Consider the following 21,032-nt stretch of genomic DNA (forward strand, 5'->3'; position numbering starts at 1 on the left):
AAAGATTCGCTCATGTGAAAATCTAGCAGATTTATTTACAAAATCTTTACCAAGGAGAACTTTTGAGCAATTGGTTCATAGGATTGGACTCCGCCATCTTAATGATGTAAGTTTACATGAGGGGGAGAAATAGAAGATGCAAAGAACAATATTATATAGAATGATGTACTCTTTTTCCTTCACTAGGTTTTTATCCCAAAGGGTTTTTCCTATTAAGGTTTTAACGAGGCACATTCTTTTATCAATGGACACCCAAGGGGGAGTGTTATGAATTAATGGTCGTCCATTGATTTATACAATTACTCATATGATTGATAATCATATTATTCATTACTCTTTATGATGTAATATTTTGTATTTACTATTTGATTTTATATCCTTTCTGGGTTACCATATTGTACCTATAAATAGGACTCGTCCTATCAGTAATAAGACACACATACAAACAGAAGTTGCTCCCTACTCTCTCATTCTCTATTCTTCCTCTCCTTTGTCTCTCTTATTACCTTTATTTTATAACAAATACAAAGTTTTTATAAAGGTAAAACTTCGCATTATGTAGGACCGGTTTCTCTTGTATATATATAGGGCTACACCTTCATAATGATATGCACTTCATTGTTTCTAACTCTTTCTTGTTGTGTGTGACATAGCTACTGCTTCCTTTGTCGATACTAAACATGGCGGAGTCCATTGAACAAGGAAGCGAAGAAAAGTGGAAGGGGAAGGCCATAGCAGAAGTAAAAGGAGTGCAAGCAGAAAAAGTTTGGCCTCTGTTGGAGGATTTCTTTGGCCTCAGCAAGTGGTATCCCACTCCTCTGTGCATTCCCGTTGAAGGCCTCTCTGGGAAACCAGGGTGCGTGCGTTTCTGCGGTGGTTTCAAGACACCAGTGGATGGTGATGACAAAAAAGCTTTGAACTGGACCAAGCAGAAACTGTTATCCATCGACCCTTCTCAATGGACCTTCACCTATTGTATTGTGGATTCAAACGTTGGGTTTAACTCCTACTTTGCAACTTGGACGGTGAGGCCAACCGCTGAAGGGTGTGAGGTTGAGTGGCGCTATGAAGTTGAACCGGTCGAAGGGTGGAAACTTGAATATCTTGATTCCTTCGTAGACAAAGGCTTGCATGCCATGGCTAAGAACATGGAACAGGGTTTGAAGACCATGGAAGAAGCTCTCGAGTCCCACAAGCTGTGATGCTCCGACACGGTGGTTGGACGCCGCTTCCCGCTCCTCAAGCGGACACGGACGCAGAGGCGCAGCGGACAATGAATTTATTGTTTATTTACATGTTTCGTTTCTTTTTTTGTCCACAAATGTTAGTTGTTAGTATTTTGTCGGTGAAAAACTTCGACTCATAACTTTTCTTTCATTCTTTTCTTACAAATTTGTAGAAGAAGTCGATCCTGTTTGAAATCCAAGTATGAGTCTAAGTTTCACATTTACTATAAATGAAAAAGTAGAGCATTATATAAGAATAAAGACAAATAAATTCATTGTCTTAATGTTTTGAGTTGAGAAACATGTCAATATCTTATATAGTTAGACTCATGTCTCATTAGTGTTGTATCTCTCTAATAAAACTTCTCTGTAAACCTAACAGAACCCACGTTATCTTTTACGACTTGTTTTAATGATAGGTTTTATTATGCATGCATGTCATATAACTTACTGTGATTCAAAATTTGTATGCATCTGTATTTTAGTTTTCTCTTTAGATGGTTAAAGGAGTGTTGTGATAAGTATTGATCGGGTTTATGAATTTTAATAAACTTTTGTTATTATAAAAAGTGTATTAATTTAGACAAGTGGATGTTTACAAAGGAATTGATTGACATATTATTGTTATTTATCAATATGTGTGGCCCATGAGTTTTTTATATGATGAAAATTTATCATTGTTTCTTAGCATAATGATTGATTTATAATTTAGAGATAGACATAATATTAATTTATAGTATACAGGTATAGAAGTAAAAATAATTTTATATTGCAGAAATAATGTAGAGAAATTATGTGTTGTATTGCAGAAATTAAGTTTGAATTTCACATTTTTTAAATTTCTTTAAGATCGAAAATGACATTTATTAACTTCGAATATCTCATCATTATTTTTATATTTGTTATCCCGCGTCACAACTATTTCTAATTAATTAGGTTTGTATTGTAAATTGGTTTTGGTCTCTCGATGACTTATTACTGAAGTTTTGAATTTAACTTCTGTGAAAAAATAAAAATTATGGGGAATGAGGATTTATTAAAAGTGAGGAACCAATAGATTAGGTAGAATTTTGAGAAAAAAATGCAACCTGTATTGATTATTATATCGTTATAGTAACTTCTATAACTGGATTTATCTTACATGGGAAATTAATATTAAAAGTAATTTTTAGAACACTTTTTTTATGTAGTTATTCAAATAAAGTTTTTTTAAGGTATATGTTTGAATAAAAAACGACAAAAAAGACCAATTATAAAGGGGCGCTCATAAAAACTGCTTTACCGACACCTGCCAAATTTTGTAACGTGTGGTCAGCATACTATTTGTATTTGTAAATCTGTAATTTTCTAAAGAGCACGTGACTCTTAATTAAAAGAAAAAAAAAAAATGAAAACGAGTTTGTTTGGGTGGCTATGTTTAACAGCACCAACTCATGAAAACGAGTCCTTACCTGATCCCATGCCATGACAATTTTGAATTACCAACTTGTGTTTTGTTTTTAATTTTTTACCAGACGCTCATGTGAGTCACTGACACACACATGTAACTACTCTTATTGTGCCGATGATAAATAGATAAAAGGATAAATATATTTTATAATAGTGAAATTTGAAATTAGTTTTCTTAGAAATATTAAATAATTTAATTCTTTAATTATGTAAATGTGTAAATTTACTTTTTTTTAATCAAATTTTATTAAATTTATTTGACGTTTCGAACACGTATTTTGATAGTGTTTTAGTTTATTTATACCATTTGACATATATTTATTCCGATATTAGTTAAGAAACGTGTTTGAAACATCAAATAAACTTAATAAAATTTACATATTTATAAAATTAAAGAACTAAATTAGTTCAAAATTTTTAAAAGTGACTAATTTCAATTTTTACTAAGAGAGAAGACAAAAAACATATTTAACCTATAAATAAATAAATGAATTTATATATGTACATTAAAGGAGAAATTTATATATATTTAAATAAAACAAATAAGTAAACAATTATTTTACTTATTAGTAATAATTATTTATTTATTAATATTAATTATTTTACACTTTTTGAACTTTTATGAAACAAGGTCACATAATAGTACCTAATAAAAACTCGGTCTTTGCATTGGGCTAGCGTGTCTTTGATCCATGGGCCTTGCTTCACAAATTCCAATTAACATTGTAATTTCAGTAATACTAATGGGTTTTGCTTCCTGTACCCTCCTTGTTATCAACTGTACTGCCATATTAATAGAAAAAAAAGATTAAAATGTCTTTTTTGTTGCACCACATCATTGCTATCTATTGTTATCGTCTAACAGTGATATCATTATTGCCACAGATGAAGAAGAAGAGAGAAAATCCTACAGATAAAGAAAAAGAAAAGAAATGTGTTATGAAAAAAATACTTATATAGAAAGGTATTATATATATTTTGGAAATTTTATTCCAAAAAACTTGTTTCAAAATGTATTTCATGTTTTTGAATTTTTTGTTTTAATTTTTTTTATATATCTTATTATAAAATTCTTAGTTCCAAAAATCTCATTTCGGAAATCATGAACCTTGCTTCCCAAATTCCAATTAAAGCAATAATAGATTTTTCTTCCTGCATCTTATCATTACTAACTGCACCCATGTATTCGTAGAAATAGACTACTATGCTAACTGCACCACACTATTACTATTGTCATTAATGCCAGTTATCGATCTACCGTCACCGTTACAATGAAACTAGAAGAGAAGAAAAATCATACAGAAGATTGAAAAAAAAAAGTTATTCTAGAATATATTATATGTGCTGTGAAATTTTTTTTTGAAAATTTTATTTCAAAAAAATTGTTCTATAATGCATATTATATGTTTCTAAAATCCTATTCCAATTATATAAATATTATTATAAAAATCTTATTTTAAAAATCACGGTCCAAAAATTTCAGAAAACTTTTATAATTTTTTTAAAACACATATTTTTGAGAGAATCACTTTAAAAACCATGTAAAATAATAATTTTAAAAATTAGTAAAAAATACACCAAGAAATTATGGGATGGCAGAAAACAATGGAGGAAGAATGAAAAATCAGCCATGTCTGAAGCGAAGACCCAAGACGAGAGAGTCTTCGTCCAATCACATGACCCAGAGTGGCAAAAATTTGTAACAAGCCCAACAAAACTTCGCCACGTCAGAACCTAAAGGACATTTCAGTCATTTTCAATAAACCAGACCCAATATGGTCTTTTGATTCTCTGCAAGCCAACGTAGCTTAGTCTTCCCCATCGGCTCCGCAAAGACTTCTACAGATATAAACCCCAGTGAGTCACACTGAAACTCTCTCTGTCTCTCTTTCTTCGTCTTCGCTTACATTCTCTCTCTTCAGAGCTCAATTTGGCCGTCAATGGCGGCCTCCGATGCTCAGAACGGCGTGTCCTCTGTGAGGCACGCCTTCGGCAACGTTCTCGCGTTCTTTATCCTTCTCCTGATCGGCGTTCTGGCCTTCTCGATCCGTCTATTCTCGGTAAGCATTTTCCTCGTTCATCCTTCTTCCGCAGATCTGATTACCTGAAACACGTTTCGATTCCGCGTTTTCCTTTTTCAACGTCATTGTCTGCTTCTAAATTCAGTAGCCAGGATTACAGCTATATTTAACTTTCGTGTTTTTCTTCGTGTCTGTAACAATCATCGAGCATATCTTAGTGACTTAGCCGTGACGGTTTAGTGTTTAGATTTTGTATTTTGCGAATTGACCGAGCTGTGTTCCTTCATTCGCGACATAAGTCAACGATTAAAAAAACGCTTGCGCTAGTGGTGTAAGAGTAATGCTTAGACTAAAATGTGTGAGAAGATGTTTTGCGATTTCAAATGTACGTGCATTTGAAGCGAATTTCGGATTATAGTATTTGAAATATTAGATTAGATTCTAAATTGAAGCATTTCCCTTTGGTTGAAATTTTAGTCAGTGTATCTGTATTTCGGTAGTTTCTTTTTCTTTGGTTATGGTTCCAAAAGCACGAATCCCTGGTGCTGTCATGTTTTGTTGAAATAATTGTACGGAAGTGGTGATATGGTGTGGCCATTTTTATGAACTGAATACTAAATGCTTACTCAAATTTCTATTTGTATTAGCCTTCTTCTGTTTTCTGCGGCATCGGAGTAGGTTATCTTATTTCCGTTAGTTTGGCAGAGTTTTTCTTGTACTCCCTCACCTTTTTATGCATTGTGTACAGGTTATTAAGTATGAGAGTGTTATCCACGAGTTTGATCCTTATTTCAACTATAGAGTCACTCAGGTGAGCAAGAACTGTTTGGAATGGAACTATTTTGCTCATATTACAATATTCTAGTGGGATGACTAAGGAATCTTTGGTAACATATAATGGAAATTGGAATTTCTTCATGGCCATAACGTTTGTTCAATTTTACTTTGTTAATCTCAATGCAATAAAATTTCAGAGAAGATGAGATGTATTTGTTGGTTTCAGTTTTTGACAAAGAATGGGATATATGATTTCTGGAATTGGTTTGATGACCGAACTTGGTAAGCGGATGGTTTTTAGTTTCGAAGCCATTTTTCCTCTATACTTGCACAGTTTAAACAGCTTATTGTTAAATCTTTCTGGATATAATATAATGTCTCTGTTTCCTGTCACTTTCAAGGTATCCCCTTGGTCGTGTAATTGGTGGGACTGTTTATCCTGGGTTGACTTTGACAGCCGGCACCTTATGGTGGTAGGCATCTCAAACACTGTAAATGTTTGTTGTCGTATGCTGTGATTATTCTATTTGTTATATAATAATATGAAACATCCATTCAAGCAGTGGTTTTGAAGCGTATCTAAGCTGGTTGGTACAATTTTAACATTCCTATCTGGTTTCAGGATACTGAATTCCCTGAACATACCTCTCTCAGTTGAAACCGTCTGTGTGTTTACTGCACCTATATTCTCAGCCTTTGCTTCATGGGCAACTTATCTTCTGACAAAGGTTTGTTGATGCCGAAATTTCACATTGATATTTTTTCTGTTGTTTGTGTGCTTTCTAATTTGAGCTGCTTCGTTTTGCAGGAGGTTAAGGGTACGGGGGCTGGCTTGACAGCAGCAATTCTTCTGGCTATGGTGAATTTCTCAATAAGCTTTGTGACTTGACGAGATTGTCTTCAATTTTCCACATAATTATTAAAATTTTAGTTATGATTGTTATGATCATAATTATTGGCTCAATCATTGAACGTTCTTTTTGAATGATTAGCCGATCAATGTTTAGTAAAAAATTGTTGGATGCTGGTTAGTAACCACGTGTGTTGATGTGTATTGTAAATTAATGATGCCTGTTAGTAACAGTTGCTATATTCTAATATGTCTGGGTCTTTTTGTTTACTGGGCTCTGACGTCCCTCTTACATGTAGTTAAACTTGATTTATCTCGTGAATGCAGGTCCCATCCTATATATCTCGATCAGTGGCTGGCAGCTATGACAATGAAGCTGTTGCTATATTTGCTTTGATCTTCACTTTCTATCTCTATATTAAGGTGATCTGCCAAAGCAAGGAACTTTTTTCTTGCATTGATTTGTATAATGACTTTTGTTTCTAAAATTTCCACCAGATTATTACAATGCTCTATTATCATTGTCCAATAATGTGTAATTTGAATATTCTGATGAACAGTCAGTTCGGTGGCATCTGCAGTTAGAAATCACTAAGCTGTGTTGTTTTCTATTTAAGTTTCTGACTTGATTTCACATCATGCAGACGCTCAACACAGGATCCCTCTTTTATGCCACACTGAATTCCATAGCATACTTTTACATGGTAAGCTTTTTACAGTACTATTTATCTTGGTTGTCTTTGCCCCTGACCCCTCTTGTTCATGTTAAATTCATTTCTTATCTTTCAGGTTTGCTCGTGGGGAGGGTACACTTTTATCATTAATCTTATTCCAATGCATGCACTCTTGTGCATTGTAACTGGTCGCTATTCTTCTCGACTCTACATTGCATATGCACCTCTTGTAAGTAGCTCTTTCAGTCGTACAGTTATTTTTAGAGTTTAAATAAATGCATTGGCCCTTTACAATTGGGTAGTTGGAATGTACATTGTATATTACTTGTGCTTAATGTGGTAAGCTGTAATTTGGATAATATTATGTGAGAGTTTTGTCTAGGTTTAACAACAATAAACAACAAAAAAAGCCTCATGGCGAAAGTTGATTCGGCTTTTTGTCAAGGTTTAACAGATTGATAAAATGTTCGACAATGAGGTTCAACTTGCTTTTTTCCAATACATGGATGAAGAATTTAATTATACATAAAATCTTCATTTTTCTATATGAGCATTTGTAGATCCTTTAGTCACATATTTACTATATTTTTGTGAATTTACTGTGTTTTGTTTACAATTACAAGCCAGAGGTATTTCTGTTCTGAATCTGGTTTGTATATTTTGAACCTATCTCAATCAGTCTATCTTGCTCCCGATTCACATTACATTTTTCTTAATGCAGGTTGTATTGGGGACACTGTTGGCTTCTTTGGTGCCAGTGGTTGGGTTTAATGCTGTAATGACATCAGAGCATTTTGCATCATTTCTGGTGAGTTCAGTTCCACCCGTCTTTGGATTATGTCGAACTTACAATAAAGATATGTCACCAAGAACATGTTTGAGCCTAACACTATTATTGCATACATTTTCTTGTGAGTGCTTTGTTTTCAGTGGGATTGTTGTCACAAAATAATAGTGGTAATAATAAAATAGTTAACTGAATATTGTATTTTTTCCTTTTGTTTATGTGGAAGGAAAAACTATGTGCTAATATATCAACGAAAGAGTTTAAATAACCCTGTAGTTAGTCAGTGTCAGTATTCTTATAAACAGGCTTATGAACTTGGAAGTTGATAACTTAGTTGAGATAACTCAGAAATACAGATATTGTTATGAAAGATACAATGTGCATTGTAAAACACTTTGTTAATTAAATCCTACCTGTATGGATCAAACAATGTTACAATGCTCTGTTAACTAAAAGTTCAGAAAGGCCATATGACCAACTTCGTGGGTGACTAAACGGTCATCTTGTCACCAATTGGTACTACTGCTCTGTCTGGTTAGCCTTGTTATTTTAGTTTTTAATTTAACTTAATCATTATTTAATATAGTACCCAATTTCTGCAAATCTCATGCTGGCTTCTAAATTTAATCTTCTTATCTAAATATGAAATAAATGCAATTTAGTTTGCAAGTGTAATGACTTAATCATTATTTCGCAATGATTATATATACATACGTTTTATTTTTTATCATATCCAATAAATTTTTTATAGTATTTTTCCTCTTTCGGTCTCTTTATATACACCTTATTAGCCGTATTTTTACCTACCTATTTTTTCTTGGGCAGGTTTTCATTATCATCCATGTAGTGGCTCTTGTGTACTATATTAAAGGAATTCTTTCCCCAAAAATGTTCAAAGTAGCCGTGGCGCTAGTTGTTTCTGTTGGCCTGTAGGTGCCCCTTCTGTTGGTTTATTTGACTATTCAAAACATTGCTGGAAGATATTAAACTAGTACCTGCAATTCTTGTTTATTTTGCAGGGCTGTATGCTTTGCGATGGTGGCAGTACTTATAGCATTGGTAGCTTCAAGCCCAACAAAAGGATGGAGTGGAAGAAGTTTAAGTCTGCTAGATCCGTAAGAGCTGTTTTCACCTAAACTAATATTCCATGATTAAGTGATTGTTGGTTAATCAATTTCATAATAGCCATGGAATTTACCTTATATAGTACTATAGCCCAAAGAAGAGACTTTTGAATATCACCTTTCTTTTTATGTCATTCTGCAAAATATTTCCTTTCTATGATTTGGCTATAATACTTAATGTATTTGTTGTGTGGCAGTACTTATGCAAGCAAGTATATTCCAATCATTGCTAGTGTTAGTGAGCATCAGCCACCTACTTGGCCTTCATACTTCATGGACATCAATGTCTTGGCATTCCTTGTTCCAGCTGGAATTATTGTAAGTTATTTTTTATAAAAAAATTGTTTTATGTTTTTGTTTTCCATACTCAATATAAACTAAATCGTGATGGTGCTTACTTATTATAGGCATGTTTCTCTCCTCTATCTGATGCAAGCTCCTTTGTGGTACTTTATATTGTTACATCAGTATACTTTTCCGGAGTTATGGTAAGCATAATAGTGGAGGTGTTTTCTCATTCAATTGCCTTTTTATTATTTTATTGAAGACATAATCTTGATGAATATCAGGTTCGCTTGATGCTTGTACTTGCTCCAGCAGCATGTATATTGTCTGGGATTGCTCTTTCTCAGGCTTTTGATGTTTTCACAAGATCTATCAAGTTTCAGTTGCCCCACTTATCAGATCATTCTCAGGTTGATGTAAGCTTTATTTTTTTTAATGGTCACCAGTTTTGACTTTACTTCATATGTTCTTCTGCTCGTTTTATTATTAGTTTGCTTTGTTCAAATTGTGTTTTCGACTATCAAGGCAGGGGAAGGCAGTTCTGAAAATGTTGTGCCAAATGATTCGGTTAAGGCAGATAAAACTGAGGACACATCAAAGGAACGGACCTCTAAGAAAAGCAAGAAGAAGGAAAAGGAACCTGTGGAAAAGCCTCTTAGCAAGTCACAAATTAAGAAAAGGCTTTCCGTTTTACCTCTGGAAACATCCGTCGTTGCTATTATCTTGCTTGTGTTGCTAGGTGCCTTCTATGTGGTAATTTCCTAATCATGATGATTTTGTTCAGTTGAAGTTTCTAAGGTGGATTATTTATTTGATATTTTCTTTTTTTGCTTTTTCTCCACTAGGAGTATGAAGTCCAATTATGTGGATTATTTATTTGATAGAGATTTTTTATTTATTTAATTGATATATTTTATTAGCATTGTTTTACAATTTACTTTCCTTATTAAATGAACCCCTTGATTCATGGTATCATATTACATTCCCAAAAGTATTATGTCAAGAAAATTATTTCCCTTGGACATGTTTTATTGACATTTAGCAATTATGGAAAAGAATATTTTTAATCAAAAATTAAAAAAAGATTAAAAGTGGAAAAATAAATGTGATGAAATAATGAAGTGGGTGAGAGGTAGTTACTATAAATAGTAACTTCCATTCCGATGGGAATTGAGAATGTTATTCCAAAAAGTGACCCAAATGTTAATATGTGACATTCTGAAGCTTACTTTCCTAGGAATCCTTTATGATGCCTTGAAACAAACGCCACGTTAAAAAGTGTGGATTCTGCTAGTTAATACTCAACTAGAAGTATAATATCTTGTGTTGATTTTTTTAATTTCTTTCTGAAACAATCTATATGTTATAAAAAAGTTCCTCTCTATATTGATCTCAAATGTAGGTTCACAGTGTATGGGCGGCAGCAGAAGCTTATTCAGCCCCTTCTATTGTTTTAACATCACATTCACACGATGGGCTTCATGTTTTTGATGATTTTAGAGAGGCATATGCTTGGCTGAGTCATAATACAGAAGTAGATGATAAAGTAAGTTCTATGGGATTTTGTTATTTTTCGGCTGAAATACATGTGTCATGTGTGCAATTTTTTTACCCATGTTGCTTAACTTATGTCCTTAATTTTTTTCTCTTACAAGTTCAGAATGTAGGGTAATCAGTTATGTTTTGAAATTAAAGAATCTTATGCTACTTAAATTTAAACGAACAGAATTTGACGGATGATCTTTCCGTAGGTGAACTAAATTGGCCATTCAGTAGTTTGATATCATGTAAAAGGTAAAAGTTAATTGAGACTGAGGTGATTTAACTAATGCTATATATTAACTTGGGGCATGCTCCATTCCTTGTACGAACTGTTGGTACCTTTTCCACTTGTGACCAGTGGAAATTTGCTGAGAAGTTACTTATTCTTTATTAACATGCTTCATATTTTCAAAAGGGATTATTTGAAAATTAGTTAATGATTCGAATTTTGGTTAAAGCTTTAAGCAAATATTGTTTTATATAAGTAATTGGGTAGTGCTTCTAAATTACAAATTTTGTGGCTGAAGTTCCTAAACTGTTTGCGCCCTAAGATTATTCTTACTCCAAATGGAGAAAAAAAATGCCGATTAAAACACTAAAAAATGTTGAAATATTGACGTTCATAAAAATTGTTGTAGGTGGCATCTTGGTGGGACTATGGGTACCAAACAACTGCGATGGCTAACCGAACAGTCATTGTTGACAATAACACCTGGAATAACACACATATTGCTACTGTTGGAACTGCCATGTCTTCTCCAGAGAAGGCAGCTTGGGAAATTTTCCATTCACTGGATGTCAAATATGTCCTTGTTGTCTTCGGAGGTCAGCTTCTTTCTCTTTATTGGGTTATCCTAAGTCACCTTGTTCTGATTAGATGCTATAATTATTAACAGGACTAGTCGGCTATCCTAGTGATGATATCAATAAATTCCTGTGGATGGTTCGTATTGGAGGGGGTGTATTCCCTCACATAAAGGAACCAGATTATTTAGTAAGTTAAACGATTCCTGGGTTCAATGTTTTATCCTGGCCTTGATATTTTGTTTCCTAGAATAGATGACACTCTAGCTTCACTTGTGATATAACTTTTGAGGAGTGTTAACACTTCTTTTTTTCAAATTTCAAGAGGGATGGTCAATATCGGATTGATTCCATGGCCACACCAACAATGCTAAACTGCCTCATGTATAAACTTTCATATTACAGGTAAGCTTTTATCTAAAATAGGTTTTCAAATTTAACTTTTTCAGCTAGTATGCTGTCTTACTCCCCTTGCTCTGCTTTTTCTCTAGGTTTGTGGAGACAGATGGTAAAGCTTTCGACAGAGTGAGGCGGACAGAAATTGGAAAGAAACATTTCAAACTTACGCATTTTGAGGAGGTCAGATTGTTTTTATCGATGTGTTAACATATTATATTTGGAACTTTGTGTTGTTGTGTGCTTCATCTATTATGATCCTCAAATTATTTCAGTGAATTCATGACGAATTACATACATGGAATTTGTTCTATAATATATGGAGAACCTGTGTGGTGCAATGTCTTCAATAATTTATTTATAATGTTCCACATTTGTTAGTTGTTACAGTGTCTCTGTTTGTGTTTGGATAGTTATCTTGCATCGTTCCTCGATAGTCTACTATAGTGGTAATAAACTTTACCGTTTGAAATTTTGGATAGTATATTTTATTTTACCTGTAGTTGTCATTTTTATATGATTCTATTATCTCGCGCTATATTGTTTTTTTTACAATCTATACTTTTTGCACCCTCTTTAGTACCCCATAACTCCAACTGATGATTTGGTCTCTCTCAAGTTCTAGTTGAAAAGAATAAAATACTCAAATTTTTAGGTTTGGAATATAGAGTTCTTTGAAGTATTAGCCATTCTATATTTTTTTGCCGGTTTACTTAGTTGGCATTTATTGGACTAGTAAAACTTAAAAGTCATATATTTGGGTTTTTTTGTAAAATTTTTTGGATATTGTTAATAGAAGTAGTATTGTATTCTTCTATAATATCCTTTGAATCCTCTGAAGAATTGGTTGAATCAGTAAATGCATTTAATAATATGAAAGAATGTTGAAGGAAGAGGTAAATGGGGTTGTAGTGGGGGCTGTAAAATTTCTACTTTTGATTCCTTAACTAGTACTCTAAAAATTCCTTTGTTAACATTTTTCTTCCAGTTATTCTGATGAGAATTAATAATTTCAGTACCTTCTATTGTCTTAGTTTTACTGATCCATGGCTTTTAATGATTCAGGTCTTCACAACTCACCATTGGATGGTTCGGATATACAAGTTGAAACCACCAAAGAACAGGATAAGAGGAAAGACTAAAAAGTCGAAATCGGTGAGTATATGATTGTTTTCTATGTGCCTTAATTCCTTAGTATTTGTAGTTGGAGATCACTTTAACCTAATCATGACTGGTCTCTGGTTTCCATGTTTTGCAGAAAACAAGCTCAAAAACTGCCTCGAAAAGAAAAGGACTGAAGAGGAATCCCTTCTAGTTTAGTTTTTTCATTTCCTGGGGTAGGGGTAAGCTTATTAGTGTGCGTTTAATGTATACATGTATACAACTAATGCAATTGCCATGAAAGAGATTTTGCCGGCATGGTTAGTTACTCTCGAGTATCGAATGATCAAATGAAAATTTTGGAACTCCATATTTTGACCCAATTTTGTAAGATCTCATTTTTAGGATTGAAATGCCTATCAGCAAAATCATTTCATGTTAATTTTCCGGCCTTTGGTATTTATTTAAATCTGTTTAAAATAAAAAAAAGGACAACTTTTTGCTAAATTAAAAATAAGTTCTGAAGATTTTCAAGACACTTAATTGCTACTGCCCTATACAAAGTTTAAAAAAGATAAGCGTTTTTCCGTTTAAAATAGTTTGTTAACGTCAAATACTGCTTCTCTTGTTTCAAAAAGTTTCTTACTTTTCGTGTTGGGGACTTGCAACAAAAGTACTGATGGTAATTTAGAGCAGACATTTTAGGTATTTGAAAAATACCATAATTGTGTTTTTTGTCATCAATCCAGAGTACGGAATCGGATTTTTCACATTAATAGCATAATTGTATAGTCTTCAAATAAGTAATTTATTCAATGAATGACTCGAAGATTAATAAATTCACACAAATAAATAATTTGTTTCATTTACAAGAACAAGCTCAAATAGTTTGTTGGGAGGGGCCAAGGGGAGGAGATTACAGTGTTGCACAGATAAATGGAACATTCAATTCAACAAAATAATAAAACAAACTGTAAGTAACTATAAATACTTCTCTGTATTACAGTGTCGTCAGTAATTGCGTTTCGACAAGAACTGAAAATAAGCCAACAAATTAGCAAAGCCAAGAATCACACCTGTACAACGTATACTGCTGAGCATTATTCCTGATACGGTACCACAATTTCCTAGAGTTTGATCAGTAAGAGTATAACGCACAGTTGCACCCACCTTTACTTCAATCGTATCCTCAAAAACCAAACAGCGTTTCCAACACAAAAAAGGAACTAAAAATCTATAATGGGTGGAAGAAGGCGTGGCATATCAGAGTAGTTACTTGTCAATTGTTAGACTCAAACCTTCGTAGGCAAGTTGTAATTCTTCTTGAGGAACTTAGCAGCTGCTTCATCATTCCTGTTACACAGTACTCGCAAAAGAGTGTTTGGTTCTGTGGGGCTCCATTGTTCAGCCGTTGGAGGCAATGGAAGCCTGGACTTGGCCGTAGAACCATACATTTCCATCGTAAGCTGAGTGAATTGCTGAATTATGTGCTCAGTATCCGCAGAAAACAAGGGAAGAACACCTCTCACAGTGGCAGAATGTTTTTCTATCAATTCCGTCGGCAATCCGTCTCCATTAGACCAGAACAAGCCACTGAGAAACTTGAAATCTTCCTCTATAATCACAGAATCTTGCAGAGAGAATGCGCGCGATGGACCTCCACCCAACAAAACCAACAAGAACCCATCAAAAGAAGCTCGCATTACTTCAACAATTACACGTGTTCTAACTTTATCATGCACTGTAGATGATATGATCTCCAGGTATTGCTCAAGCTCCTGAAGAAAAAACTCAATCCTAGCAGAAACAACTTGTCCAACATATAGCCCATCCCAGAGAACATGACTCAGATCATGGAAAACGATCTTGTATGCTATACATTCGCAGAGTTGATGAATGCCTTCCACAGCAGCGGAGGAAGAAAGCTTGAACTTCAAGCTCACCCCATTTGCTATATCGTTAGAACTGCTGAGATTGGCGACTATCCTCTTCTCCAGAACCCCTAACTCCATTCGAATGCGCTGCATGGTATTGATGCGAACAGACATCTGGGCTATATCAATGGAGCTGTTTCCGTTAGTGGTTCCAACATGGGCTTTTCTCCTCTGAGCCACTTGTGACCTTTCTTTCTTCCGGAATACACCATTGAATTTTGATTTTGTCGAACACCTAGTCAGTTCTGGCAATGTTGGGATGAAGCTACTAGGGCTCCCTGCAGATCATAGAGAAGGGAAATCCTGGTCAAACAGTGATTCAATAATTTCCCTCGGCAAAATAAATGCTATGCAATACATATATTTATATACCGCAGCCAGATTTGGCTTCCAAAATATACTGTTGGAGGCACTTGTCAAGACCAGACATCAAATCAGGAAGCAACTCAGCATGCATGGGTATAGGCAACAGAAAGAAAGCCTCCAGAGTATCGTCTATTATTCGCAGAACTTCAACTGCAGAAGGTGCAAAGCCCTCTTTATTTGCTTGTGGATTCCACACCTATGAGAAGCAAAGGTGAAGTTAAAAGTTATATTACTTGCCAACAACATCTTCAAAATAACCTCTAAAAACTTAAATGGAAGGAGAAACACTTTGTTTGATAAAACAAAGAAGGGTTAAATATGTTTTTAGTCCTTGAACTTTGAAGCGAAATTAGAATTCGTCTATGTTCAAAACCCAATTACATTAAATTTTTATGACGAGTTAAACACGTTTCATGCTAGCATTTGAGTTGTTTACGCCGTTTGACACATTCCCACTTCAGTGTCTACTAGGAAACGCGTTTGACATGTAAAAGAAAAAATTAATGTACTTCGGTTAAATGGAATATATCGATTCATTTTTGAAGTTTAGGGAACAAAATGTGTTGAAGTTTTGGACACGACAAATTTCAATTTTGTGTAAAAAGTCAGACTAAAAACATATTTAACCCAAGAAAGAACAAAGATTAAGAGCAACAACCTCTTGTCGGAGATTTCTGTCAACCCATTCCCCCAATCTATCTACTCTTATCTTTATCCATGACTTAACCAGAGTAGCAATTACAGCTTCAGCTTCATAAGGTTGCATCTCCCTTATAATGGATTTTCCACCATCTTCACTCTCAACAGAATCGGCCACTGCTATCTGCACCAGATCTTTCTCCAATTTGTCTGCAGCCATCAGCACTTCTATTGCATCAGGTGTCAACTCATTAATACCCTTAACATATTTCTTCAACTCATTTCCATAACACACATGAAGGGTGGCAATGGCAACACCAGCCGCATAAGGATGCCATCTCTTCAGTTTGGGACTAAATATTGCTTTCTCATTATAAGCCAGTTCAGTAATATCTCGAGCAAGGATAGAAAGAATGGGGAATGCTTTGTTCTGTTTTCTTGATGGATGCTTGTTAGGTTCCAGTTTCTCCAATTTCTGCCTTAAACCATACATACAAATAATGTCATAATTTTTCATACGTCAAGAAAGTACTCATATTTAATGAATGATAGAACTTGCCTGAATGAAAACAGCATGCAAAGATGATCTAATATAATTATCAACTCTAGTGTATTCTACATCATCTTCTTTCTTCTTCTTCTTCCGATTGTAGTCATGAGAGAAATCTTCTAATATCTTCGCTGATAATACTGCAAGGGAAACTACACTTTCCATTGATTCAATATTACCATCATCGAAAGTATCATGGTATGCAAGGAGCCTTTTCTCTGCCCAACTTAATATCAAACTCAACGTGTTCCTCAAAATTTTTGAACAAAGAGGATCTTTTGAACACCCACTATCTTTCCCAACTTCTGCCAATAAATTACTAGATGCAAGCAGAAGATCATTCTCCACTTGGCCAGTGACAACATATCTATGAAACAAGACCCATGAGAAACAGATATTATGCAGCGTTTCATTGATTCCAAGCATAACCCAGGTCTTCTTAATGAGTTCTAACACCTCATCAACCTCTTCTATCACAGAAGATTCTGCATGAAAATCAAAACATGCTTCCAAAAGAGTTTGGTAGATCCAAAGGTTCAGTGGAAAACCATCAGCCCAGTGGCATGTCTCAGAAATAGAACCGCTAATTGATCTGCAAGCAAGAGACAATACAGCGGTCCGAAATGTTTGTATTGATTCACCGTTCTTTCCGATATCCATGGATTTCTCAAGCGCTCCGTGGATTATGCGCCGGAGGCTCTGTGCAGAAGGGTCTGATTTTTCTAAGGGAAGACAAGGATGCAAGAGAAGCCCCACTTCAAGAACCTTCAAATTTCTCCTCAGCCAAATATCGTACTCTTGTTGACTGGGAAAATCAGAACTTCTGAACAGCTGGATTAACTCTAGAGGAAGAACAACTGTCTCCATGCGTCTTCCAAGCTATTTCATGAACAAACACTCAATAAAACTTCTTAGTACAGAACATAGAAGAACTGTTTTTAATGAACCAATGAAAACTCTTTATGATGACAATGATTCATATCTGCAGACTGTATTTATGATGACAATGATTTATAATTTCTCTGGTTTCAGTAATGTTCAATAAGTATGTTCTTAATTTAGACTACAAATTTGAAATTTCATATTTATTATGTTTTATGAACTTTTATACTCATTCAGATAAGTAAAGTAGACACATGGCATCGTATATATTTTTAGGACAATTGTATCAGATACGGTGTCTTACACGTACACATCACATGTACTTTTAGAATAATCAAATTGTCGGATCTTATTTGTGCATTATAGGCAACGACAAATGATGAATTCTGCATCTTTGTCATCAGGTATAGCACAGGTTACAAAACTGTGAAAAGCAAACACTAATTGCTTAAAACCTAAGTATAACATTTCATGTAATCTCAACACACTCCAGTAGTCAAATCAAGTCAAAGTAAGTGTCATTCACTCATTATGAAAACCTGAACAAGGTAAAGAAGAACAAAACTTCCACTGCAAGGAAAGCCCTACTTAAGCAAAAATCAATTCATAAGTCCAAATTAAACCCTTTAATCAAACCTTAAAATTTGAAATCACACACTCCACCCACTTCTCCCTCATAATAAAACAAAAATTCCATGACTCTTAATAGCTTCTTAAATTTTAGATTGTCATTCAATTACAACTAATTCGATAACAAAAACCACCTTAAAACTCATTTCAAACATGAATTCAGATGCAAAATTAAACTCAAAACTAAAATCAAAACCTGGCCTGCAGCAATTCTGAGAAGTGCTCTTCTAATTCTGGTATCACTCTGCTCAGAAATCTTCATCTGCACTCTGACCAACTCACCCGTCGTCTGAGCGCGCTTGCTCCCCTTCGACGACGACGACGTTTTGAGCCCCAGAGCCTTCTTCACCTTGCTCGCTGCCGTCGAAGTCAGCGACCGGTGCAACGACGGCGCCGGCGCCGCCCTATCGCGATCCCCCCTCTCCGACTGCGAAATGAACGTCAGCGGCTTCGGCCCCGAACTCCGGCACGCCGCGACTAGGATCTCGTACGCCGTCTCCCGGAGCTCCGATTCTGAGAAATACGTTTCCGGGTCGCCAAACGGAGCTCCGGGAAGTTCCTGAATTGGGTGCACCGGCATGGCGCTCTGGCTGTGTCTCTTTCCGGACATTTGCCGGTGACCCAGATAAGAAATTGAAAGGATCTTGATATGTGGTGGCGCAAGTTTGAAACTTTTTGAGGCGCGTGAAGTGGGGCCGTGGCTTCTCTGCTTGGGTGTCAGAGAAAGTGTTTTGTGGGGAAGTTTGGTTCTTTTGGCCCTTTGTGTTTGTTATTCTTGCTTGACTTTGACGATAGGTGCGTGGGCCAGTCGGAGAATTAAAGAAAGAGAGAAAAATTTTGTGAAAAATGGGTGTGAGTGAGTGAGATCATAGTTTGAACTTTGAAATTGAAGAACGGTGGTTGCAGAGTGCAGTGTGGGGACACACAAAAGAAGATGAAGGAATAAAGAGGAAAACAAAATTGCATCTTTTGGATTGAGACACATTTTGTTAAACCATTTTTTTAATGCTTTGCTTGCTGGATATGATAAGATCAACGTGTTACACATAATTTTTTTTTCTTAATCATTTATTTGCTGGATATGAAAAACTTTTTCTTGCACTAATTGTGATATTTTAATACGTAATTCATTTATTTTAGAAAGGTAAATGTTTTTTAGTAAAAGAATGGTCATGTTTTGGCTGAATAAGTATAAACAAAATTAGGTTGCTAGTTATTAATGTTGTTTATTAATATAAATTTTAAAAAGAATTATTAAATTTTTTTAAGCAAGTGTTATATACCAATTCTTTTGTTGTATTCTAATAATGATGTATGGTACTGTTAAGGGTGGATCTTGTATACTATATTTCTGACACTAGTTTGGATTCTTTTTTATCTTATTCGATTATCTTTTAATTTAGTTATGTTTGTCGTCTGTGTGAAGACGTCAATTTAATGTAATGTTATTTTCTATAAATAAATAACCTAATCTTACTTTTTTTTCTGATTTATTTTGTCAAACAAAAGTGCTTTTTATTTAAGAAAAGGTTTAAATACTTTTTGGTCCTTATTTTTGTAGTATTTGTTGCATATGGTCCTCATTTTGACAAAATATTTAAGATGATCCTTATTTTTACATAATGTTTAAATTGATTCTCATTTTCGCAATTCGTGTTTTATTTGGTCATTTGCTGTGACGCGGTTTAAATCATTAACGGAGCATTATACAGGTGACACGGTTTAGAAATAAGAACCATTTTAAACATTATATTAAAATGAGGACCATTCGCAACAAATACTACGAAAATGAGGACAAAAAAATATTTAAGCCTTAAGAATATTAAAAATTCAAATGAGCTAAGTGGTTTTTATTTAATTTTATCTATAGAGAAAAAAAACTCACTCACTGCAATAAACTATCTTTACTATTTTTTTTACAGAGCTAACAAACTTCATTGCATTAGAGAAATACTTATAACTTAAACAGAACTGTATCTAAGGTTTAAAATTTAAGTAATAAATGCGAGCGTAAGTATTTAATTACTCAAAGTTTAAAATTGGATATCAAAACAAATATTTATACACAGAGTAATTACTACGTACATTAAATATAGTAGTTGAAAATTGTAAAAATATTTTTTTTTCTGGAAAAATAAACTAATTTTATGAATAAAGAAATTTGTAGATTCCTTTTAACAATTGTATTCCTTTTCAACTCATACGTTTTATAATTGTAAAAAATTATTCTTTTTGTTAGACTCAAACAAAAATAAATGTCTTAAAATTATTTTTCATTAACTTATTTAAACAAAAAATGATTCTAATTATAATCCATTACAACAATATGAATTTTATATGTACTTGATACTGAAACATTTTAATTGAGCCGCTTTCTTAGGTGTTTTTTTTTTAATAAAGTTAGGCATATATTTACTTTTTTTAATGTTTTTATCTACTTTTTAAAAATTAACATTTTTTTATTAAAAGAAATCTTTTTTACTTATTAACGCTGTGAAAATATTACTCTCTTTACACATCCATAAAACTAAAATGCCTTCAAAGGATAATTCAAAGAATGTCAAGCAAATATAGTTTAATTAAAAAGTAAAATTCCAAGGAACACATAATTTTATAAAAAATATTAATTTTGTTTTCTGGAGTTAATTAGATCGGTGAAATATTCCGGAGCAAAAATTTAAAAGACTTGCACCATGCTATTGCTTCCTGCACTCCCATAATTTACTAAACCAAAAGCATAATTTATTCCATTAAATGTCCAATTCATTTGTAGTGGGCAGTAAGTTAAAGCCCATTAAATGTCCAATTTATTCTCTTTTAGTTAAGCATTTTCCACGTTAATTGGGTCAATATCTTAGGTTGTTCTGTTTCAGTTCTGGCTTTTCGCTCATCAGATTATACTTCCTGCACTCCCTTAATTTCTAACGGCACTCCAAAATTTTCAAAATGACCATTTTCAAAACTTTTTAGAATAAACTTTCTCTTTCTTCTTCTT

At 34.0% G+C, this 21,032-nt stretch overlaps 3 protein-coding genes across 4 annotated transcripts; 2 read left to right on the top strand and 1 right to left on the bottom strand.

Moving 5' to 3' along the window:
* The first annotated feature begins 607 nt into the window (after positions 1-607).
* Positions 608-1,527, top strand: LOC114181567 (lachrymatory-factor synthase-like). Its single transcript, XM_028068051.2, has one exon. The coding sequence runs from the start codon at positions 681-683 to the stop codon at positions 1,200-1,202; it is 522 nt and encodes a 173-aa protein (XP_027923852.2). The 5' UTR covers positions 608-680; the 3' UTR covers positions 1,203-1,527.
* A 2,955-nt stretch (positions 1,528-4,482) lies between these two features.
* On the top strand, positions 4,483-13,419 carry STT3A (staurosporin and temperature sensitive 3-like A). 2 transcript variants are annotated; one of them, XM_028068995.2, is made up of 23 exons: positions 4,483-4,735; positions 5,445-5,507; positions 5,700-5,755; positions 5,875-5,946; positions 6,096-6,201; positions 6,282-6,332; positions 6,651-6,746; positions 6,968-7,027; positions 7,113-7,226; positions 7,719-7,805; positions 8,610-8,713; positions 8,804-8,899; positions 9,106-9,226; positions 9,316-9,396; positions 9,478-9,609; positions 9,719-9,946; positions 10,596-10,739; positions 11,374-11,560; positions 11,632-11,729; positions 11,865-11,944; positions 12,031-12,118; positions 13,001-13,090; positions 13,194-13,419. In XM_028068995.2, the coding sequence occupies exons 1-23, from the start codon at positions 4,616-4,618 to the stop codon at positions 13,248-13,250; spliced, it is 2,331 nt and encodes a 776-aa protein (XP_027924796.1). In that variant the 5' UTR covers positions 4,483-4,615; the 3' UTR covers positions 13,251-13,419. The 2 variants fall into 2 exon arrangements, with proteins under 2 accessions (XP_027924796.1, XP_027924797.1); XM_028068996.2 differs by having other exon boundaries at positions 9,478-9,603.
* A 456-nt stretch (positions 13,420-13,875) lies between these two features.
* LOC114180407 (Gls protein (DUF810)) lies at positions 13,876-18,807 on the bottom strand. Its single transcript, XM_028066726.2, has 5 exons — positions 18,234-18,807; positions 16,535-17,404; positions 15,995-16,450; positions 15,343-15,532; positions 13,876-15,248 (listed from the first exon to the last, which is right to left on the bottom strand). Exons 1-5 carry the CDS (start codon positions 18,645-18,647, stop codon positions 14,329-14,331), a joined length of 2,850 nt encoding a protein of 949 aa, XP_027922527.2. The 5' UTR covers positions 18,648-18,807; the 3' UTR covers positions 13,876-14,328.
* Positions 18,808-21,032: the final 2,225 nt, after the last annotated feature.

This window comes from Vigna unguiculata, chromosome 4, assembly GCF_037176805.1.
Source record: "Vigna unguiculata cultivar grain cowpea cultivar isolate G323 ecotype 2 chromosome 4, ASM3717680v1, whole genome shotgun sequence".
Classification (NCBI taxonomy): Eukaryota; Viridiplantae; Streptophyta; class Magnoliopsida; order Fabales; family Fabaceae; genus Vigna; species Vigna unguiculata.